The sequence below is a fragment of the Diospyros lotus genome, chromosome 1, assembly GCF_014633365.1.
Source record: "Diospyros lotus cultivar Yz01 chromosome 1, ASM1463336v1, whole genome shotgun sequence".
Classification (NCBI taxonomy): domain Eukaryota; kingdom Viridiplantae; phylum Streptophyta; class Magnoliopsida; order Ericales; family Ebenaceae; genus Diospyros; species Diospyros lotus.
Genome location: NC_068338.1, coordinates 32,813,771 through 32,839,351, shown reverse-complemented (window position 1 = coordinate 32,839,351; position 25,581 = coordinate 32,813,771). Strand labels below are relative to the sequence as shown.

Sequence of the window (25,581 nt, the reverse complement as noted above, 5' to 3'; positions counted from 1 at the left end):
GTTAGTTGGTTTGTCGCACACCTGCAACTCACTTTTGCGATCAGGTGAGGGTGATTCAAGGTCGATCTGAGTTAGGTTTATACTCTAAGGGGCATGGGTTAGTCAGCCAAAGGCATTTGGAAGCCCGATTTTGCCTATAAATAGGCGTCCATGAAGGCCAAAAATGGGAGAAGTTGAGGCTTCAAATCAGCAAGGTGTTCGAATAAATTGAGAGTCGAAACCATGGGGTTTTTGTTGCTCATGGCTTGAGGTTTATTTCTATGCAATTTGAAGTATTTTGGAGGCCAATTGATGGCTGTTCGAAAGTAGCCGAAAAGAGGGAGACGGTCTGCTTGGCCGAACTTTCGAAGCCCGGGTTGGTCGTCTTTCGGTAGTCCTTTCGGGCCCCAATAGGGTCCATGGTGATCGACTAGGCAAGGCAATCAAGATGGTGGAGAAAACCAAGAATACCGGTGTGCCAACGCCGGAGAAGAAGGCCGACACGTGGCCTTCATGCACAATTCCACGCGCTAACATATAAGGGTGCGTGCATGCTCAGAAAAATCCAAAAAAAATGTAGAAAAAAAGAGAAAAATATCTTATGGGGGTGTGTGCAAAAAGTTTTGTTGTTTTCCTTCCCAATATCTTAGTTTTCACATCGATCAGCCTCGTTTTGAGTGAAAACGCAACATCCGGGTAAGTTCAATAATTTTTCTTCGAAATTCATTGGATATTATGAATTGTTGTGAAAATAAATTTGAGAAAATAGTCTTGAAGGTATTTATTGAGATTTTTAGAAGGAAAAATGGAAGAAAATGAAGAAAAAAATGAAAGAAATTGGAATATTGAGATATTTAGTGATTAAATATGTTTTTTATGATTTATGTGCTCGAGGAAAAGTGATTGGTACAACTTTCAAGAGTTGACACAGAAATCGAGGTCGGACATGTATAACGAGGCGATGCACGCTTTTCGAGAAAATTTGAGTTTATCTCAAAATGTGAGTTGCCATATCCTAAGTATGGTTTTGTGAGTGGTTTTATCTCAAGAACTTATATTTATGATATGATTGTATATATATGCATGATATTTATGAATGTTATGATCATTTTGTCATATTGCATGGAAAGTTATGATGTTGCATGACAAGATATTATTGACATATTGATATTTGTGTATAGAATTGGGATGTCACCCTAAGAGTGTAACCGTAATTCTCCAAGAGTAATTGATGGAATAACGTTAAGATTTCTTGTCGGATGTGCCAAGATTCTGCCTAGGATTTCGTGCAAGGCTTGTGGGCCTAAGAAGTTACACTAGGACAAATGTTTGTTCATGTTATTGAATCATGCATCCATATGTATGTTTTGGACCCTCACTAGAAGTTGCATCTTCTAATGAGTTATGCCCCTAGAACATTCAAACGTTCTAGTTAGAATTTGCAGCTATGGCAAGGGGATGATTGATGACGTAGCCGATGGGTTCGGCGAGTTGTTCAGGTATATGCTCCTTCGTGAGGATTCAGGACATGTTCTTAGTCATGGTTAGAAGATTGTACTATATTGATGATCATGTATAATCGTTACGGTTTAATGTATTTCTGAGAAATCGTCAAATTGTACAAATAAATCTCCATATATTTAAATATTTGATGATATGATAATACAGATTCTTATGTTATAATTAAGTGAATTCAATTATGTACCATATCAGGTTTCGATTTTAAGCTTCCACAATTATGATGATTACTTGTGTTAGCTTATTGATTATTATTTAGTATGCTGAGAAGGTAAAAATGGATTGTCGGAAAATGATTTATATTGAAAAATATATATATATTCTCGAAATTTCTAAGTTCTTAAATGCTCGAAAAAGTGGGGCGTTACATAAGTAGTACTGGTTAACCAAAATATAAATAAAAAAAAGATAAGGTATAAAAAGCATTCTTGCCGAATAAAAACTCAATTTTAGCCGACCGTGATTTGTTTAGGCTGTAGTGAGTGAGTCCAAGATGCAAGGAGGAAGAATAAGATGGGAATAACACAAAGAGTTTTTATGTGATTCGAACAAAACGATGCCTACTCCACGATTGTACCCTGATTATTCTTCCAGAGTGGCAGTATCTGATTATTTTTCTTGTTGTCCCCCCCCTCCTTAATGATATTCCTGACCCCTATTTATAATAAATGGTGTTTACAGTTTGCATAAGATATAAAAGTATAAAAATGATATAATAGGGGACAAACAGTTCTTATCATCTGCATAAAATCGAGAATGAGATCCTCGAGGGATATGGCTTACCACAGATAAAGTAAGTAGGTCCCTACCTCTGATTGTTGAGCAGCTTTGTTGTCTATGCAAACTGAAGAATTTAAATCAACGAGCTGAACAGTTGAGCCAGCGAACTAGGGGTTTTATTAGAAGCTTGTTGAATCGATTGCTGGGAGTTCGCTAGGAGTTTGCTTGGTTCCGCGATATGAGCTCGAATTTAAGCAATGTGTGAGTTTGCCTTGGTGAGCTCGCTAGGGTCTCCTGGGTCTTAAGTGATTGGGTCGGCTTGCTAAACTAAGCCTAGCCCATAAGTAGTGGTGCGAAAAATATATATAACAATTCTAAATTTTTATCTTTTTTAATATGTTTATTAAACTTATCTACGACATTTAAAAAAAAAAAGTCTTATGATTAAGGTGAAAAATAGATTGATTTAGAGAATGGGCTCACGTTTAAGGTGAAAGATATTGATTGGGTTCAAAGCCCATTTGATGCGTCTTGGGCTGGTCTTCGCAGAAGCCTCAGTTAATGAGAGAAAAATATTCCATTCATAAGAAGAAAAAAAATCACAAGAGAAAAATAAAAATTGAAAATGAGAATGGGTGTAAAAATATTGAAATAAAAAAAAATTAATGAAGAACTGTAGAAGTACATACATATATATACATAATGATGCATAAAACTTTTATGCAAACAAAAAATGAATATATAAATGTCAAGAAAGAAAGGTGTCCCCTGATAAAGATATTTTATTCTAAATAAATATTATTTTTATTTTTGTGGAATTTGAGGAAGAGACGTGGGCATGTGAGGAGTTGATGATGATCAATTGACTCTAATTAGGAAATTGCATTCGATTATAATTGAATTAAATTAATTAAAAAATACTAATCGAATCGTATGTGATAACCGAATCGAATCAACCCTAACTAATCGAACTAACCAAAATCTAAATTGAGTTAACTAAATCGATAATCAAAAATCGATTGTGCAAATCCAAAAATTAATATAGAAATTGATATGAAAACAAATTGATTTACAACAACAAAGAAACAACGTTTGTGCTACCCGTTTGTGCAAACGAAGGAATACATCAAGAAACTAACCCAACTAAAAGAAAAAAAAAATAAAAAAATCTTACAAAACCCGATACTAACTTGAGTAACCTCTGTCGCTCAATGGTCGGTGGTCGTTGCCTCATTGATAGAACGGCATTGGTGTGGGTCTGACGAAGGGGAGGATCGAACGGTGAAGCGAAAGGCGGGCGTAGCTGACTGTCGTCGGCAAAGGCGGAGGTGATTGTCACCAATTCATTGATGGCAACGCGCCGACAGACACAAAATCTATCAATTTGTGCTGGTTTGCTAGAGGCTTTCTCTCTCTATTGGTCTGTCTTGGTCTCCATACTCCAAGTGGCTGTCTCGAGAGAAGGGGGGTGGTTGGGTCACGGACTCCTCGTGGGTAATAACTTTCGGTTTAGGTGCATGAGCATGAGGGGTTATGGGTAACTTTGATTATTTTTGTATAAATAATTGAATCGAACCGAATAATTAATTTTTAAAAAATATATATAATCAAATCAAATTATTTTTTTTTTTTAAATTGAATCGAACCGATCGAATTTGGCGACTCGCATCGGTAAATTCGATTTACTCAAATTTCTGCTGACCCCCAGCTCTAACTAATATGAATGATGTTAATAGCAGAGAGGGAGCTGTCACTGGCCACTGCCAGCTTGTTCTTGCATTTATTTAAGCATTTTTGGATTTATGCTATATAAGACGACACGACCCATATATATATTACCAAGGCCTTGCTGCTGCCTGCTGGATCTTCTTTTCTCCTCTCCTCCATCCATCCATCATGATCCATCCCAAACAGTGGCGAACTTAGTAGTGAGCTGCCCAACAAAATTTAAATTTATAGTGTAAATTTTTTAATTTTTTTTTAGTAATAGCCCACTCTCAATTTTGCCCAACTCACCCCTAATTTTGCCCAACCCAGCCCAATTCACTGCCTTGATCCGCCCCTGATTATGACCAATTCACTGCCTGGATCCGCCCCTGATTATTCCCAAACGAATTTTATATATATATATATATATATATATCTCGCATCTTGATTTTTATTGTATTTTCCTTCTGCAACCTTAATCTGAACAATTCACACCAGGTCTCGTCACTTGTCCCTACCCAGAAAGGCCGGTCCAATGTTAAGTATAGTCTCCATTATAATTGTTAATAATATTTCCTTCTGCAACCTTAATCTGAACAATTCACACCAGGCCTCGTCACTTGTCCCTACCCAGAAAGACCGGTCCAATGTTAAGTATAGTCTCCATTATAATTGTTAATAATATGCTAATATATATATATATATATAGTTTATAGACGCCACGTGTCTTATTTTATGACACTTTAGTTTATCGTTCAAGAAATAAGATTAACGAATCCCTCTCTACAATTTTAATTTATCGTGTGATATTTGTGTTTTGTATAATTCTGATTTTTTATTATTATTATTATTATTATTATTATTATTATTATTGTTACCCACAAAGTAAGAAATTTATATATATAATTTATCTTTTATTCATTTAGCTCATATAAATACAAAATAATCATCATCAATAAATAATTAAGCTTATGTTAATTATATATATGAACGCAATTATATATATATTTTTCTAACCATATATATATTTCCTAATAATTAAGATCAAATTAAGCTTCTCTCTACATGACCACTTAATTAGTATTATTAATTGGCAAGGGGGTTAATTTTAACAACCTATATTAGCTAGCTAGCTAGCTAGTGTTGGGAGCCACTGCCCCATATTCCCTCGAGTTGTCGGCCCATTACAAATGGCTCATTTTGGTTAAAAATATTGAATTCAAATGAACATCCATCATTTCATGATTTTACATATTAATTTTTGCGGCAATTAATTTTGTGCTACCACATGGCAACATGATTATTATTATTATTATTATTGATTTGCTAATTAATTAATTCGACCGTCTCAAAAACTCATACTAATTGCGTTCCTGTTAATCAATTAATGTAACCGATCGATAGCATGAATATGGATGGATGGATGGTAACATTGATATCAATGTGATTTCAAGGCCAGAAAATAAAAAAAAAAAAAAAATTTATATCTGTGTATATGAAATTTACTTACAACTTGAGAATGTTTAAGATACAATATGCATGTAGGTCTCGATCCCTTAATTTCTCTTGTATTTTCTGTCGGGCCAAACAGATCATCGCCTCGTGTTTGCCCTTTCATAATGCACAGCCGGAAACGATCAGAATATTAATAAAGTTCAAACTGATAAAATGGTTGAACCATTCATTTCATCCCCGGGAAAGTGAGTTTCCGGCACCGGAAAAAGAGGAGGTGGGCTACTAATTAATCTTCGGAAATGCTGTCGAGATGAGGCCGCCATACGCCCACACGGCCGCTCCGGCGCTCCCGCCACGATGACTTCTTTTCCGACGTGATCTCCGTTAAGTAGCGTTCATAGTCTGGGATGTTCTGATCCCTCCTTCCCTTCTTGGAAGACGGCATCTTTGGGTTGTTTTGGGTTTTCTTCTTCTTCTTCTCCGGCAGGGACGAAGAGGGGATCATGAAGTAGATGCTGCCCCGCTTGAGCTCCGACTCCGGCGAGAGTATTAGAATACGCCGGACAACTCCCTGAGAGGAAGGCTTGCTGAGGACATGATTAGGGTTGTTCTTGAGGACCTCGCCGGCGGTGACGGGGCCGGTTATTTCTTCGACGTAGCCGTTCAGGTGGACTACACGGATCAAATCTAGGGCTCCAAAGGGGAGGATACAAGCCAAACAACACCTTAGACTGTTGCCCATCTCTCTCTTTTCTCTCTTCCTCTCAAGCTTGAGATTTGATGATGATGATGATGATGAATGATGATTCTTCTTCTCCTTCTCCTTCTTCTTCTTCTTCAGTGGGGAAGAATTATATGAGAATGTGATGATGATAGGTGGAGAGGAAAAGGTGATATAGCAACAACCGTACATTACGAAACGAACGTACTGTAATTTATTATATTATTATATTTAAATTAAACAAAATTAATAGTAGTATATTATTGCTTTGGATTGAAATTGACTAAATTGTCCATCAATTATTTAGATTTGGATTTCAACTTCCAAGTCCATGTCCATGTCCTTCCTTCCTGGGGGTATTTAACTTCACCCCCCCTTGTAGGTTTAAGCTTTTCTTTAATCTTAATTCCTTTCTTTTGTTATTTTATTTTTGGAGTAGTTATTATATATATATATATATTTGTATAAATAATCCCTTGTTATGGTGACTTATATTGTTTGATTTCCAAATGTTTCCATTATATATGTTTCTAATTTCCAAAGATTGGTTTTCTCGTAATCATTCATTGATTTTGATTTTGATTTTGATTTGATTTCCCCCCCACCCCCTCATGCATGCAACGTCGACAATGCTGGTGGCCTGTGAATATATATATATATAATTAATTAGTGAATTTTACACTAGATTAATATTCTAATCTATATATATATATCAACATGTACGTACCGCCCGTATGTAAGCCTGATCAGCCGATCCAATGCCCTAGGGCTAGCTGGCCTTTGAAATAAATAAGCCAAGTATATATATATTTATATATATGGCTACATTCATCCTTCTCGTCTCCCAACCAACTGCAACTGTTAAAAGAAGCATTTATTTAATTAGTACGTACGTAGAAGTGATCCATAAAACCATATATATATAAATTAAAACACACATATAATTAACAATCTATACTTAAATATTTTCATCTTTTAATTAATTAATTGTAAAAGTCTTTGTCCGCATGCCGTATATATATATATATATATATGCGTGCTTACCCTTGCATTGCATGCATTATTATCTCTTAATTGGGATCAACATCTGATCTCAAGTGTCAAAAACTAGCTATCTATCTATTCTTATCCAAGTTATATATATATATATATATATTCCTCCTTCATAATATATATATATATGATCTTAATAATAATAATAATAATTTAAGCAGTGCGATTGCGGATGCTGGATTGATGGTACGGTTGAATGACAGCTAATTAGAAGCAGGAGCCGAAGCTGCTGAAATTAATAATATTCAGGACGAAGCTTCGTACGTAGCACACGGTCACGGAGGTTAATTTCAGCCACCGACCCCCACCCCCACCGCAGGAACACTCAACAACCAATTAATTAAGATTCCTAATGTGAGATTGAATCTAATCAGGAAACCAGAACTATCGAATAACGTGTTGTGTGTTTTGTCTCTTCACGCCAAAGCCAATAAAATAATTATATATGAACTCCTACCTAGCTAGCTAGGACCTAGGAGAATATATACAGATCATTGGTATTGTAATATCCCATTTTCGCATAACTTTGTCACCTAATTCAATTGAGTTTAAAATACTAAAAATTAGTTTAATAATAAAAATAAGTCGCAGAATCGATCGCAGAGAGTGTCCTAAAACCTTGATATCTAAGAAAAATAATATGATATTAACGAGTATCCCGAGATAAGACTTATACCATTAAAAGAAATCGAAATCGAAACTATTTTTGGTGCAGTTGTAATTATCGAATCGTCGTAAAGGACTTTCAAAAAGTCAACGAAATCCTAAGGGGGCTCTGGTTTTATATAAAGATCAACTCTGAAGTAGTTTCGAGATGAAACAAAACTCCTATAAGGGCGAAGAGACAAAATGTACTTATCGAGTAAACTTAAAATTATTAATTTTACATTTTAAGTATCTCGATGATTATTAATTCGATGTTTGAAGGTGTAATAGCAATTGTGCAAAGTCTAAAATGAGATTATGAAATTAATTAAGAGTATGGCCTTAAGATGATGGGAGGTATGGTGAGGTGATGTGAGGTATAGTAAGGTATGGTGAGTTAGTAAGAGTTATGATTGTTGTAACGCCCCGTTTTCCCACAACGAGCGTTAACTCGAGATTACGGGAATATTTTTTTTTTTTTTTTAACATCGAACACACAACATAAGTCTCTCAATACATATACCTTCGTCATAATCATTTCCCGTCAATCCCGATCGTACCTTCTTAGCATATCAAAATTTAATAATAAATAAACTAAGACAGGTATCAACAATTACATCAGCGGAAGCAAGATCGAAACCTCAATGATATATAACCGACAATTCCTTTACAATAACCAAATCGATGTTTCACATGAAAATATCAAAATATTACATAACCTCTGAACATCATAATCATGGACAAAACCTACGAAAACTAAACATAGCCGCTACATCTCAATGATATTTTTCCCTTGGCGCCACCGCTTTTACCTGGAACGTTTGAATATTCTAGGGACATAGTCCAAATTAGATGCTGAATCATCTAAGTGAGAGTTCAAAAACGTTTTCATGCAGATATGAAAAATCATATACAAAATCGATAAATCCCGACATGCACCAGCCTAAGAGAATCTCACATAGCACTTAACCCTAATCGGGGAAAATGCAATCTCTCTAAAGGCGACACAACCACTTCGGCCCATTGGCAAAACAATCCTGCTTAAGAGGGACAACCTCGACATATGAACCCGGGAATCACCCCATTGTCATTGTTAGGCTTTACGCTCCAACTCAAAAGCAATCCAAAACTCAACGCAACCCTAGCCCCAAGAGTGTCACATCAGCACTATCCTCAGAATCGACGTCACCTTGGCATTAATGCTATTGCTCAAAGGAACCTAGGGTGGTGTCCACTCGCAGCCCCGCCACTTGAGCCAACAACCGGGGTGGTGTCCACTCTCAGCCCCGCCACTTGGGTCCCGTAGGGTGAAGTCCGTCTCAGCCCCGTCCCAAGTGGTTCACCTAGCATTAATCCTAGGTACGCATCCCGAGTGCTGTCACTCTAGGCTACGTCACAAGTTACCAACCCACGTCCCACATAGACCACACAAAACAAGCCAATGCCAAAAAATCATAACATGCATAAAAATCAACATCTCAATGTATGCAATTTACTGTACGAAATTCGATGCATGTGTAAATAGCTGTTTGGACAACCATAATACACCAAGCCATAGGGATGAGCATTCACAATAAACCATTCACATGTCACTCAAGGTCTTTTTGGGTAGAACCACTCACAAGTCAAAACAAAGTTGGGGGAGAACACTCACCTTTGGGCGCAATTCGAATTCTTCTTGAAAAGCGCGGTTTGCCTCGATTTGCGTGCTTGTCTCGATTTGCGTGCCTTCTTCGAACTTCGCACGAGTCACTTCGTCTCAAGCCTCAAGGCACCCTAATCATCACATTTATCCAACAATTATAATTTTCCTTAATTTTCTCATATTTTTCCTATTTTTCTCCCATTTTCTTCTCTAATAATCCAAAATAAATATCTATACGACTATTTTCTCAAATATTTTTTACATAATAATTTATAATTTAATTTTCTTAAAATAAATAAAAAAATTTCGAAATTACCTGAAGTCTCACACGCCCTCACGCGCGGGCGCGTGGCTGACTGGATTGAACTGGCGCGTGGCAGTCACGCGCGGGTCGTCTTCTACCTTGAGCTGGTCACCGGCGACTGCTCTGATGGCTACAAAATCGGTGCCGTTCGAAAGCCCTTGGAGAATCGATCACTATGCCACAAAAATCAGGCCGAAAGGCCACCGGAAAGTGGCCCAAATGGCCGGTTGCAGGCGGCGGAAGGCGAACCGCCTCAAACCCTCGGCCAAGTTCGAAACCCCCTCAAACCTACTCCAAAACGCCTCAAATCGATCCCAAAATGATCCTTGACTCCTAGAGACCAAAATCCCTCTATCAAAGCTCCAAAAATCGTTCAAGAATGAGCTCGATTTGGTGCTTCTTTCTCGGCCGAATACCTTCGATATTTATATGTAAAAATGACCCCCCACGTGGCCGATTTCCGGCCATTTCTTCCCCTTCACGCCACCAGGACTGTCCTCGGCCATCCCTTGACAAGATTTGGCTGCCAAATGGCCGGATTTTCTGGCCAAAACTTGCGACCAGGCTGCCATGTGCGTGTGAAATTTCTGAAAATTACACTTTAGCCCCCCAAAATTTTTCTTTTGCATTTTGACCCTTTCCTTTAAGCCCCTGGTCTTTCTAACATCCTCACTAAGACCCTCAAGATTAATACTTTTCATTTCCCCCTTGAAACTTTTGAAAAATTTCCGTTTAGACCTCTCTCGGGCAATTTTTGAAAATTACACTTAGGCCCGATTGATTTATTTGACCTTAAATCTACTTGATTTAACCTGAAACCACTTAAGGGTTGTTCTATACATCGAATACTAGTCCTTGACACTCTCCGTTGACTTTTTGGCCGTTGTTTACAACAATTCGGTAATACGGCCTAATTGGCAGCTGTATCTATTCTAACTTTAGATCACTTTGGAATCCAAGTCTATAATAAGGCAATGAGATTGTTCTCAAAGTCATTCCATTTGAGAGAGATTGAGTTGAGGGATTTGTGCTTAAAAAGAGGAGAACAATCTACAAAAGGAAGAAGGAATGTTGGAGCAAAATTGAGGTTGTGCACGAGAATCGAAGGATCTAAGATACATTCAAGGTGAGAGTTCCTAATCAAAGTTTGGTTTTATTATAAGAGTTTCTACTTTAAATTTGGTTTTACTGTGAGTTGTTTCTCAAAACTTGTCGACGTTCAGAATTGGTCGACCGTGATTCGTTGGCCCATACTAGTGTAATGAATTCGAAAGGGAGAAAATAGGGTGTCTGGTTCGATTTGTTGATCCGTCGACTGGTCGACTCCTGCAAAATACTCAGATACTCAAATAAGTAAGCGAGTAAAGAAATGTAGAACACCAGCAAGTTGGCAAAAAAAGCATACCATAGCTTTGGGAAGAACTGGCTGATATATGGCAGGAAGAGATGTCCCCCTACATGTGTTGTACGTCTGCAGGTGATGGGACATAATATCCGGCGCCCATGTAGTGGCAAGATGCCGATAGGACCCTCATTAATGTGGATGAGATTCGTCATTAATGAGGATGGGATCTAAGGTGGGCGCGCAGAAATCCAAAAGTAGCTATAATGATGTTGTTGCAATGAGCCAGGATGGGACTGACATGGGCCGACCAAATGGGCCGAGATAACGAGGTCAAGTTAGGCCTAAATAGCCCAATTAGGACGGCTCCTAGCCCATTAATATTTTCTGGCATATAGCCTTATCGTTATGCGAGCTAATCAGTTAGGCTGGCGAACTGCAAGAGCCGCTGGGAGCTCACTCGAAGTGCAGTTGGGAGCTCGCTCGTATTAAGCCTGCTTGGTCCTGCAATTCGAGCTCGAGCTCCAGCAATGTGCGAGCTCGCTTCGACGAATTCAACTCGGGGTCTACTGGTCCTTAATTATGCGATTGGGCCAGCCTGTTGGGTTGAGCCCAGCCCATAAGGAGTAAAGCCGGAAATACCCGTAACAAAACTTAATGTAGTTTTATGCAAATGGTTTTGGTATGTGAGTAGTTCTACCGAAAACTTAGATTACTGTGAGTGTTCTTACTTAAAAACTCGGTTTATTGTAAGTGGTTCTACTATCAAAACTTATCTTGTTTTATACAAATGGTTTTGATTTGTAAGAGTTTCAACTTCAAACTTAATTTACTATGAGTGTTCATCCCGATAACTTGGATTATTTTAGGTGGTTCGACCCTATACTTGATTTGTTTTATACAAATGATTTGACCTGCGATGGTTAGTTTTACGTGGGAGATTCGTCCCAAATTGTTTTATACTTGTGCATTGAATTTCGTGCGTTATAAATTCATGTATTCAAATGTTGATTTTAAATGATGCATGCCATGCGTTACGGCATTGGCATATTTATGTGTTGTTCATGTAGGATGTGAGTTGTCAAACTGTGTGTAGCACTTGAGTGATGGCATTCAGGATGCGTGTCAAGGATTAATGCTATGTGACCCACTTAGAATGGGGTTGAGACAGACTTCACCTTATGGTACTCAAGTAGCGGGGCTGAGAGTGGACACCACCCCAGATGTTGGCTTAAGTGGTGAGGTTGAGAGTGGACACCACCCTAGGTTCCTTTGAAAAATAGTATTATTGCTTAGGTGAACGTTGATTCCAGGGATAGTGTTGATCATCTTATGGTCAGGGTTGTGTTGAGATCCAGAATACTTTTGAGTGGGAACGTAATGCCTAACATGATATAGGGGTGATCAGAGTCGACCCAATAGAGTTGGGGGCCTTAAGCGAAAGAATTTGTTGAGCCCTTTGAGTATTAATTTTTTTTATAAAAAATAAATAATATACTTTTTTATATAAATATTTTATTAAATAAAAAAGAAAACAAAGTTAAAATTCAATCAACTAAAAAATATAATAATCTCTTAATGATAATAAATTTTCAACTAAAATACAATGTCTTAGAGAGAAAAAAAAAAAAAAAAAGACAAACAACTTACAACAATAAACAAAGAAAAATAAAATTAATTTTTCTTAGACTCTTGTCAGTATGAACAAAAAACTATACATTCATGATTCTCTTATAAAAAGAAGCAAAACAAAACATTAAACTGATAGCATTATAAAGATAAAATTCACCAATAATGAGTAACTTTTTATTCTATAAATATGTGAATTTTATGGGATATTGAGATTTAGGAACACCACAGCAACGGTTAAAAAGTGAAAAAGGGTGAAAGGAAGTTAAAAAGAAATTATAATGTTTTGTATTTAATTTTTTTAATAAAATATTAATTTAAAAAATATATATATACATAAATATTACAAATTTTTAAAATTTGGGACCTTATAATTTTGGGGGCCTAATGCCATAGCATACATGGCTTAAGGGTTGGGTCGGCCCTGGGGTGATACCCGGGTTCATGTATTGAGGTTGTCCCTCTTAAATAGGATAGTGTTATGCTAATGTGGCGATGAGGTTGTGTTGCTCTTAGAGAGATTGCATTTTTTCCAATTAAGATTAAGTGTTATGTGGGATTCTCTTAGACTGGGTTATGTTGGGATATGTCGATTTGTTTCGTGGTTTTTCATATATTCATGAAAATATTTTAAACTCTTACTTAGATGATGCAGTATCTAATTTGAACTATATCCCTGAAATATTTAAACGTTTCATGTGAAAACAACAATGCTAAGGAAAAATGGGTTATCGAGATGTAGCCGTCATTTACGCTAGTGATATTTAGCTCATATTTTATCTATGTTTGAGGCATTTTATAGTTGTTGTTGAGAGATGAGTCTCTATATATTTTGTTTTGAAGATGTCATGTCAAACGATAATTTGAATTCTATATTATGAATAAAGAAATTATAATTATGTATATTCGAGATTTTGATTCTGTTTTTGATAATGTGATTGATGTATATTACATGTCTTAACACATTCCTTTAAGTTGATATGTTAAGAAAGTAGAGTAGAATTATTAGAGTTTAATTTATGTTGAGTGTATGTTAAAAAAAAAATATTTTCAAAATCTCGAATTAATGCATGTTTGAGAAAAGTGAGACGTTACAGGTATTAGATCATTTTAATTTAGAGCTAAACAAAGGGGTTAGTTAAGGCATGGTTCCCATCGATCTCTAGGTGCTTAATATCATGATCATCATGCATCTTGTGGAGATGCATCATGATCATGACAAGTTTAAAATCGTGTTAATTAGCCAGATATATACCCGATAATTAAATAAAATATGATAGTCTTAGACTCGAAACGACTTGATATATATTGTGGTGGTGGTGGTGGTGGTGGTGTATATCCCATTTGATCACATATCATCCCAGCAGCATCTTAAAGAAAGGGTTCGGTAAAGATCATGATTGATGGGCAGGGTCCATCAACAATCCGGATCCTACCATTTGGTTTTATGGCCCATAATAATAGGATATTATTATTTGTCATCCATCGCTGCGTCTATTAAAGAGAAAACAGATCTCATTTTATGCATATATATATATATATATATATGTATTTGAGATGATTCATTGGAAAAAGCCTAAAAGAATTCATCAATAATTGCGGGAAGAGAATTGAATGGGTGGGGTTGAGTTGTTATTGCCATGACCCGGCCATTTGGCCATGCATACATACATACATACATACATACATACATACATAGATATAGCTGGGAGAGACAGCCACAAAAGTCTAATTAATTATTTTCTAGCTAGCATACGTGTAGCTTAATTAGTAAAACAAAAGAAAAACGATGGAAAAATAGCAAGAAGAAGAAGAAGAAGAAGAAGAAGAGCAAGGTAGCTAGCTAGGCTAGCTCTTTCATGAAGGGCGGGCCATTGTCCGTTGTCCATTGTCTATTGTCCGTTGATACAGCTAACTGCACCATGCTACTGTGGTAATCAGACCTCCACGTACCCAACTCCTCTTCCACACCACCCGTGCAAGTCTTCGATGTCTTCCTTTAATTTCGCAATTAATTAATAATTCCATAAATTCAATAAATAATAATCTCATATCACAATATATATATATACACGCACACTAGCTAAAATTAAGAAAAGAAATTAATATCATACCTCTTACGGGTATTTTTCGGACCTCTTCTTATGGGTTAAACTTGACTCAATAGGGCGGCCCAATCTCTTGAACCCCGATAGATTCAAGGCAGAGCTCGCCAAAACAAAGCTACACTTCGTTCAGGCCCGAGTTCAGACCCGAAAATCAAACGAGTTCCCAACGATGTTCTAGCTCGCTGACCTAGCCAAGCGAGCTCCTAGCAATGTTCCAACTCGCTGACCTATCCAAGCGAACTCCCAAAGATACTTCCAACTCGTTGGATGAACTGTTTAACTCGCATAATAAGAAAGCCACGAAATAACTATAGAACAGTCATGAACTAGGCGTTATTTCGACATTTTCTAGGCCCAATCTGGCTCCACCATCTCGACCCATTTCTTAGACCATGCCAATATCATCTTGGCCCTATATGAACTTGCAAACAACATCATTGCAGCCTCTTTTGGGTATCCGCGCACCTACCTCATACCACATTCTCATTAATGATGGATCTCATCCACGTTAATAAAGGTCCTATCGACACCTTACTGCCACCTGAATACCTTTACAGGTGCCGGATATTCAATCACATCACTTGCAGATGCACGACGCATGCGTACGAAGGGACATCTCCCCCTCATATATCAGTAAGCTCTTTCTAGAGATAATGTATGTTTTTCCTATAAACGTATTGATACAGAGCTTATCCTTACTTCCTTACTTACTTGAACGTCGAAGTACTTGCAAGGGCTAGCCAGCCGAAGGAACGCAGACCAAATCATACAACATTCCTTGGTATACCTTCTCTTCCTTCCTTTCACATTCATTTCCTCAGTGCAAGCCAACAAATAACAATCGAACAATTCTAAACATCGACAATACCTAATTAACTCTGTCCTTAGCCTTTGTTTTTGAAGAATTATTTGATCAGTTCAATAAATTGTGGGGATCTTGAAGAAGCCACGACTGCAAATCACTTTAAAGGTTATGAAATTAGAGGAGGGAATATTCTTGAGTTGGTGACATATTTAATCTCACTCATCATTAACAAACAAAATGGATTGCTAAATTACATACTCATTTTTAGTGGTTTAATTGACTCCTTTTTAATAATACCTAACTGAAAATTAAATTTAAAAAAAAAAATCCCAACATGATAGAATCGATTCACCACTAATGGGTTCCAACCCATCTCCTCCAAAACAAACCCATATGATATGATCGATTTGAAGCAAACCTACCTACCTACCTACCTACCTAGGTTCCATCTAGCCAGCCAATTGAACCTCCACCTATTCGCGACGGATTTTATTCTAACAATCAAGAGAATGACAAACCCACCCTTTGTCGTATATATATATATTCTATACTAATTAAGTATTTGGTGTTAATTTATAAGCTCAACAAACCATGTTGTGGAGATATCACTACCTTATCAAAACTTGCATCTGAATGAATTATACATTAGCTTTGTTACCTTAAATTGTTATTTAAAAATATTTAGAGATTTAAATATTTATTTATTTATTTATTTTTAATTTAGATAATAATTTATTTGATCCCATATTAAATGACTTAAATATTTATATATAAAGGTAGCCAGCGGGCTGGCTCACCCCAGCCCGTTAGACCTTCTCGGGACGTGAGGTCCATTTCAACGCAGCAAGCAATAGGCAGCTGTTCGCTTTGCACAAGGGACTGTCTTGGAGGCACCCCCTTACACCATTGGAGACGGCTTGAAAATCATCTCCCATTTTGATTTCCTTCTCCTTTCTTTCTTTTTTTCTCTTATGTGTATATAGAGACATTTTACAAGAAAATAAAGTTTCAAAAGACAAATAAATCAAAATTCTTTCAAGTTAATTGGCTTCTTTGGGAGGAAAATTAGAGGTCTTATAAATGGGAGATATTAAGGGATAGTTTTCTGCTTGAGAGAGGAGAAACAATTATAAGAGATGAAAGAAAATAGAGAAGAATAGAGAATGAGGGAAAAAAAGGGAAAAAACTATTGAAAGGAAAAAGAAGCTTCCACTAAAGAGAGGTTGGAAGCTAGAAGGAGCTAATAATATCTTTTCCAAATAAACCCTAAAGTGAGTTTCTCCCACTCACAAACTCTTCTTGATTTTTTCGTGTTGCGTGAAAAATTAATTTTAAGAGTATATTTTGTTTGAATTTTCATTTGCATCCATGATCATATATGATTATGTTATTTTACTCTATGTTGTTAAGTTCTAAGGTGATGATCAAGAACCTTTCAAGAGACATTTAATGGTGTTGGTTGAGAAATCTCTTAGAAGGAGACCAACATTGTCACAAGTGACTTCATAGAATAGAAATTTGTATTTTTTTTCATGCACACATTTTATATAAATATTTTATTTTTAAAAATTACTCACTTAAAAAGTCCATCTTGTAATTTGAATTCATTCCCAAGAATATTTAAGCATTCTAGGTAAGGCAAACAATTCGAAGAGGAAAGAAGTCCTTGAAGCGTATTCTTTGAAAGTTTTACTGTATTTTTTACGCATGTCATGTTTTGTAAATATTATGCATGTTTTTACGTGATATACTGGAAGTATATGTAAACTTTATTTTGGTGATATCAAATGTGTTAAACATGTCGAAATCATTATCCGAACTCGGTTCTCATTTAAACACACTATTTTATTTTGGTGATATAGACAATTTTAATGTTCATACGTTGACTTGTAGTAATTTAAAATCTTATTTTAAAAGTTTATAAAGATTTCAAATGGAGACATCCAAAAAGTCTTTTTTTTTTCCTTTAAACTTAGCATTTTTAAATGATTCAAAATTTTGGATTTCTTAATATAAGTTATGTATCAAACTAAGTTTGATATGTGAAAATAAGCGCGCACACAAAGATCTCGCATTAATAAACTAAACAAAACATAAAAATTTAAGTGAAAAGTCAAGACTACTAAAGGTAACGCTTAGGAGAATAATTTCTAGTAAATTTAGAGGAAATAAATAATAAAAATAAAAGATTAATAAAATAAAGATTTTGAAAATAAGATATGTCAACGTTCAGATTTGGTTGACTGTGATTCGTTAACCTATACTGACAAAATGATCCTAAGCACAAGGGGAAAAAAATAATAGCACAATCCACCAAACAATATGCCAGAAATTTTTACGTGGTTCGACCATAATCATGCCTAGTCCATTACTGCTCTTTGATCATTTTTACAGAGTGACAGTATGTATTTTTTTCATATTATCCTCCCCTTGCAATGGTTTTTTGATCCCCTATTTATAGTGTATGGTATTTACAGTTTACGTGAAGTTCCAAGTAGTGGGGTCATATCATGAAGGACAATGTATCATCATCTCCATAAAATCGGGAAAGAAAAAGTTCTAGACAATCTGGGACCTAGCTTACCACAGATAAGACAGCTAGACATTATTCCCGATTATCATATTTTATGGCTCTTTTTACGAGCTAATCGGGTCGACCAGTGAGCTAGAGGCATTGCTAGAAGTTCATTTGCCATCGAGGTTGGAGCTCGCACTTTAGTAATTACGTGACTTTGTTGAGATGTCTTCGGCCTTAAGTTCATTGGGCTTCAAAAAGTTGGGTCCAATCCTTGGACTACTCCTAGCCCAAAGCGGTCCAATCAGAAGTCCAAAGCGGTTCAGAAAATGCTCATCACAAGATGTAAATCGTAAAGGTTAGGGAATGGGGTTTATGCGAAACATTTTTAAAAAATAAAAAAAAATCTCAAATTGTGATGTGAAAATACACTATAAAGAGAAGAGTATTTCAATGTATTTTAATAAATATATATATATATATAAACTAAATTTTAGTGCGAAAATGAGCACCATATATATGTATAATCAAACCTACAACTGCATTAATATTAAAATGATCAGATCAATTATGATAAAGGTTGAGTTTGTGCAGAATTTGTAGAATAACCCAATCTAATATTTAAGGGATTTAAACTGTTTTGAATGGGATAGGGATAGAGAAGGACACTAGACCTAGTAAAAGTGAGGCCACAAATAATAATTCAATAAATTAACAATAGTGAGTAATCAATCAATAAACTATTAAATTTGTAAAGGTTGCAATACTTTATGGTTTTGTTCTTTAAAAAAAAAATTGTATCATTAATTGACTTAATAATAGATTATAACATAATTTTTTTACTTATTTCTCTAATTCTGGATGCATGTGATGTGATTTGTGGGGAAGGAGTAAGCCCACTAGGGAGCAAGCTTTATATTCATGCCAAAGCCCATAACATTTTTTGGCCCAAGAGATTTTATGGGCCCAATTTGGGCCTTCCCTCGCTGAAAATGCAACCTATAATTTGGATTTTTTTTTTTTTAATTTCTTTGATCAGCAACAATTAGAAGTTTAAGCAACTTTACTCAGAACATGTATACATACATATATATTGTTAACAAAGTAACTTAGAATGGAAACTGCAATCATCAAAAATCTAAAGTAAAATAGTACCTATTCCTTAACACAATTATTTATGGAATTTGAGTTTTAAAAATAGTATTAGTTTTTTTTAAAAAGAATTAAAAAAAAAACTAACAAATATTTATATATTATTATTATTTATTTGTATTTATAGTAGTATAATAAGTCTTTGAAAGTGTTAAAAAGGGAAATAAATATTTATATTATGTATACATACGTAGGTAGGTATGTAACTGAAAGAAATAAAGAAAGAAAGAAAATCAATCTTAAAAGCAATAACATAACAGGGGAAAGGAATCCATTGCATTAATTATTCACTTGGATTGACTTGAAAGTGAAAGTAAAATTAAAACCAAGTGATGTGACGATGAGATCGATTGAACTAATTAAGCATCATCCATAACTTGACAGAGAATGAATACTACCTTCTCTCCACACACACACACAAATATAAATTCATCATCACCTCACCTCACCTCAGGACAATAATAATACATACATACATACATAACGCCCCGAATTACAGACCGATGATCAATCAATTAATCCGTCTGGCATCACATTGACGAATGCAATGGCACCAAGTCCAACCCTCTTCGTCTTTCTCCTCCTAGTTCTCCAACTGATCATCTGCAACGCCGCCATGAGACTGCCCAAATTCACGGCCCTTCTCATCTTCGGCGATTCAACAGTCGACTCTGGCAATAATAACTATTTAAACACTCTAGCCAAAGGCAACCACCCACCTTACGGCCGGGACTTCCCCGGCCATATCGCCACAGGCAGGTTTTCCAACGGAAAACTTGTTCCAGACATGGTGGCCTCCAAGCTGGGAATAAAAGACGCTATTCCTCCATTCCTCCAACCAGACCTATCGGACGAGGAACTGCTTACAGGTGTCTGCTTTGCCTCCGGGGGATCGGGACTCGACGATCTTACTGCTGCAGCAGCCGGAGTGATCCCGGTCTCCAAGCAGTTATCCTACCTGAAAATGTACGTAGAGAGGCTGAAGAGACTCGTTGGGGAACAAGAAGCTCAAAGCATCATCAGTGGCGCTTTGGTTGTTATCAGTGCAGGAACAAATGACTTTGCTCTTAATTTCTACGATTTACCCACAAGAAAGTTTCAGTTCAACATCAACGAGTACCAAGATTTTCTGCTAAACAATCTGCAAAACTTTGTGCAGGTTAATTTCAAGTTTGCAAGTTTCTGAATACCAAACCAATTATTAACTCTCTTAATAGTTCTTCTTCTTCACTTGTCTTTGTTTATTTCACCAGAAAGTGTACAACATGGGGTGCCGTAAAATGGTGGTTGCTGGGCTTCCACCAATTGGGTGCCTGCCAATCCAGATGACTCTGAAAGCTAGAGTACTTCAAAGAACATGCTTACATCACCAGAATTTAGATTCAAAATTGTATAATCAGAAGCTTGCTGAAGACCTGATACCTCGATGGACGCGGTCTCTTCCGGGGAGCCTAATTATCTATGCAGATGTGTACAATCCTCTGAGCGATATGATCAACCACCCTCAAAAATATGGTAATTTTGACATCTTCCCAATGCTCAGAAGATGGCATGAAAGTAAAGTTTTGCGTGATGGGTTTCATCCATCGTGTTTATATTCTTGCTAGTGAACCATACATCATATATGGTATTGAACCTTGCCATAAAATTTCTCAAATATACATTATTGCACGTAATAACTAATGTGGTACCAAAACCCAATTATAGATTGTTATGTATCCCAACTGTTAATATTTCACAGTTAACATGCATGGTAACATATGATTAGATTCTAATAATACACGTTAACATGATATTATGATAACACAATTATATTGAATATTTTCTTGATTTTAACTTATTATGGTTGTGTATATGTCACAACAGGATTTAGGGAAACTGGCAGGGGGTGTTGCGGGACTGGATTGGCGGAAGTAGGACCCTTCTGTTCTCCACTGAGTCTGGTGTGTCACAACACTTCCCTCTTCTTGTTCTGGGATGGCATTCATCCAACAGAATTAGCCTACAGCTACCTTGCTCAAACCATCCTCAAGCAAATCATTGGCAGCAGATCAGCCAGCACTGATCATTTCAGTAAATGACTCACTTTAGCTGACATATTTTACAAGATTTTACATTAGAAGGTGTTATTTTATGTTCCTTCTCATCTTCATGTACTCTCATTTTAATATTTTCTAATGGTAATATCCTTTATAATTTCCTTGTATTTTCATTAGAAATGATAGGTCCTCACATTAATAACGAGATGCTGAACCAGTAGTTAAGAGACAGAAGGGTTTTGGGGCCGGGGGGGGGGGGGGGGGGGGGGGGGGGGGTGGTGCGCATAAAAATTCCATATAAAAATAATATAATATCCAAGGAGACTTGGTATAAATTTATCTCACTACTGTGACATAAATTAACAGTTAGCTTATATGCCAACTCATTTAAGATGTTAAGCATGATCATACGACTTTTTTTTGTCCGTGTACGAAACAAGCCTGTCAGGGTTATAAATAGTAAATCAGCAGAAGGGACCAAACGCAAAATCATAACAGAATTTCTGAACTTAGAAGTTACCACTATATCACACTGTCAGCAGCACCAAATTGACGGATACAGACCACTGACAAAGGTGTTAACTACAGAAAAATGCCATGGTAATGGTATCATGGCATTGGTACCCTAAACAAAGCAAAGTGCCACTAACAAAGATAAACTATAGGAATAGTAAGTTCCAGAAGTGTCCCCAAAACAGATTTTCACTACCATTATTGATTAAAAAAAAAAAAGAGAAAAGGAACAGCATCAAAACCCAAACAGGAAAAAAAAAAAGACACAGGTGGGGAAGCACTCCAGTCTCCAAAACTTAAGAGTGTTAGATAATATGAAAAATACATGAAAAATGTCACATTCAAGGAATTGAATTCCATCTTTGATGTTTGACACACTATATTTTTCATATAATTAAATTTTATGATACAATCATTAAATCATGTTTTTGTTTCTTTTTCATGAAAAATTCCATTTAAGAGGAGATAGTTTTTGTTTTCCATGCAAATTAGAAAATGATTTTCTTTCCAACTAAATGCTATTAAACACACCCTAAGAGCACACATAGGCAAGCAACTTGTTTGCCCCTGCGTGATCTGATCAATTCAACTCCAGACAATATATATCAAACATGTATCTATATCTACTAGAATTCTTCCAGTATGAACTAGAACTATATCTATTATTCTATCAGAATACATCCGCTTCCCAATAGAACAGCCAAATAACGAGCATTTTTATCCCTCACCTGATATAATGGGGGATAATAGGCGCCTAGAAAACTAATGATACCTTGTAAAGAAGACTCACAACCTTGTAATCATCCTGATCTGCAAGTTCCACAAGTAACCACCAAAGGACAAGAGCAAAATTTAGCAATTTGATATTCTAAGCAGAGATGACCACCGAACATCTTCATAGAATGTGTTCGAGTTGGACTAAAGAGAACAAAATACCAATATTGTTCTCACATCTGGAAAGAGTGATCTAAACAAGCAAAGACTATTATACGACACAATTCCTGAGTATTCAAAAATTTTAAATTCAGACCAAGTACCATTGTGTATTCAAAATTTTTAGTAAGATTGTTACAGCATACCAATGGAAATTCATATAAAGAACTACTTATCAGGCATTTGAATCCAACAAGGAAAAATTAAAACCACAAATCATGAATTCATGATTAAGTACCCTTCAGCATTACACTGCCGTACCTACCCTTAAATAGGATTCGGACTGATAAGTTCAACAAAAAAAAAAAAGTGTTTTCAGAGATGATTTTAACACTGACTACTACAAGGGGAGAGGACCAAAAAGATTGCATTTACATGAAACAGCGCTTAGATTACAAGCAGCATGCACGATTCAACAACATAACCGATTAGCTTACTTTCACCTTCACTTCCGGCTTCCGGCTGATCCAACACCTCCTTCAAATAACTCATTAACCCGGGCCTCGAGATCATCCACACCATACTGAATGTACTTGTCATGCTTCCCAATGTCTGGACCATTTTGAAACCTACCCAGGAAGTTCCCGTAAGCCGCGGACAAGTTCCTAAAAATCGAAATCCTTAACTCCTCTCTTAGCTGCTCATCAAAAATGACCCAGGTTGACTGAGTTTTACATATTTCATCAAAGCATGTGTTAAAAAACTTGATTTTGTCTTTCATAGCTTTAGATGCACCACTAGAAGCCATAGTGATATTATCCAGTTTCAAAAACCCCAAAAGCTTACTCCAAGAACTTCTCTGGTAATTCACATGATATTGCCGGACCTTTGCCGCGTGTTTTCGGGTCCAATCATCTCCTAACAGAGAACCCAATTCACTGTCTTTAACCTTTTGAACAATGTACCTCCCATTATTCATCATGAAAACAGAGCATAAAGCAGGGTCCCTGTAAATCTTTGACTTGGACTCCAAATTACTTTCTAAGAGCTCCATAATCCAAGCCATTTGAACAGATAATGAAGACGATGACAATGATCGGTCATCCAGTTTCCGATAATCAACGGCACCAGGTGGTGCCATGCAATCTTCAAAGACTTGTTCAAGGGTTTGGCGTGAACGGCAGGCTGCTCGGAGGTAGTTCATCACGTAGCGAGTGATTGGGTGGAGTCCACCACCGGGAACCGCCACTTTGGCTGGGTCTCGTCGGATTAAATTCTCCAATTCCATGAATATACCTCTGATAGCTTCCCCTAATCTCTTCCATATTGTAAACGCCTCGTTTCTGAGGAACAGACAGTACTGGTCAGAGAACACAGCTTCAAACTCAGGCATCAGATCGCGAATCGTCTCGAACACGTCGAGGACTTTGAACAGTCGCTCCGGCGCTCTGCTTCCTATCGCGACCGCATCAGCGAAATAGAGAAGTTGGATGGTCGACCCCCGGCAGACCTCCATGAAGGACAGGTCAGCGGCGGAGGAGAAGCCGAAGAAGACGCGATCGCAGAGGCGGCGTTCGCTGGGGAAGAGGATTCGGAGCGCGACGTTAGTGGCCTTGTTCCACCGATCGATCTCGTCTTCAAGGTCGGACCAGGGCATCTTCTGAACCTCCTCGCTGCTCAGCTTCTGCAACCCTAACCTGGACAAGCTCTCCTCCAGAAACTCCCTCCGGCAACTACTGTACACGTGCGAGCACTCCTTGGCGTAGCCTGCGGCCACCATCCGATTCGCGATCTCGTGAAGATCATTGACCGTCCCCGACGGAAGAGCATCGATAACAAAGTCATAGTCGGTGACCGGATGTGCCACAGGGATCTGGTGGTCGGCACCGCCCCCAATCACTTCACCGACTTCATCTTCATCTTCGTCCTCCTCTGAGTCAAGTGCGTAATTCGCGGCAGACTCGCCGTTCCGCAACCGATTGGCATCGAAGGACTGTCCACCTCGCTCCATCAACGTCCTGAACTCGTCCTCCAGACGGAACATCGACTGCTGGAGCAAATCGTCGGCGCGGTCAAGACAAGCGGCAACGGGCTTGTCGCCGGCCATAGGGGTCCAATCCCGAATCGCGGAGACCAACTCGTCGACGGCGTCAAGAAACGTGGAGGCGTCACTGGAATCAGACCAGATCGGGTGATCAGCGGACAAGTAGCGGGAGATCTGACGGTCGAGGGACTTGAGAGTCTGCTCAAAGGCCCTGGGGTCATCGTCCGTCAACTTCTCGGACAGCTTCTCACGCAATCTGCCGTCGAATTTGGAGAAAATCTGGAGAATATCGTCAGTCATAGTGTCGGTGTGGCCGAGAGTCTTGGCGATGTGGCGAGCCATCGCTATGAGCTTCTCTTCACCGTTCTCCGCCATGGAAGCTTCCTCCTCTTCCAGAGATCTGAAACAAACGCTTTCCTGATGTGGTTTATGCTAAGCTATTCTTATAACATCACGGGACGCGCAGAATTGAATGGAGCTTTAGCTTTACGGTGAAGATTAGATTAGGGGAGCTTACGAGATTGAGATTCAGATTGAAAGAACCAGTGGAGGGGCCCACCTGCCTGCAAAACGCGGTTTCCGTGAAGGGTAGGGACTGGAGACCAGAGACTAGACAGAGGGGCTGCGACATATTAAAAAAAAAAAATGTAAGTATTATATTTTTATTTTATTTTGCTGAAATAAATAATAAATTTTATTATATATAGAGAGAGAGAGAGGAGGAGCGACGTGGAAAGGGGAAAGTGGCTAGTCCTCGTATCGGAAATATGTTTGGAGGTTTCTCCCCGACTTGTCAATTCTTGGGGTTGTTTGC

At 37.4% G+C, this 25,581-nt stretch overlaps 3 protein-coding genes across 3 annotated transcripts; 1 reads left to right on the top strand and 2 right to left on the bottom strand.

The window, feature by feature from the left end:
• Positions 1-5,415: 5,415 nt before the first annotated feature.
• On the bottom strand, positions 5,416-6,200 carry LOC127787684 (uncharacterized). Its single transcript, XM_052315742.1, has one exon. The coding sequence runs from the start codon at positions 6,119-6,121 to the stop codon at positions 5,666-5,668; it is 456 nt and encodes a 151-aa protein (XP_052171702.1). The 5' UTR covers positions 6,122-6,200; the 3' UTR covers positions 5,416-5,665.
• Positions 6,201-19,789: 13,589 nt separating this feature from the next.
• Positions 19,790-21,466, top strand: LOC127812175 (GDSL esterase/lipase At2g30310-like). The gene is made up of 3 exons (XM_052352525.1): positions 19,790-20,457; positions 20,552-20,813; positions 21,165-21,466. The coding sequence occupies exons 1-3, from the start codon at positions 19,846-19,848 to the stop codon at positions 21,377-21,379; spliced, it is 1,089 nt and encodes a 362-aa protein (XP_052208485.1). The 5' UTR covers positions 19,790-19,845; the 3' UTR covers positions 21,380-21,466.
• Positions 21,467-22,980: 1,514 nt separating this feature from the next.
• Positions 22,981-25,359, bottom strand: LOC127812165 (exocyst complex component EXO70B1). The gene has a single exon (XM_052352516.1). The coding sequence runs from the start codon at positions 25,140-25,142 to the stop codon at positions 23,229-23,231; it is 1,914 nt and encodes a 637-aa protein (XP_052208476.1). The 5' UTR covers positions 25,143-25,359; the 3' UTR covers positions 22,981-23,228.
• Positions 25,360-25,581: the final 222 nt, after the last annotated feature.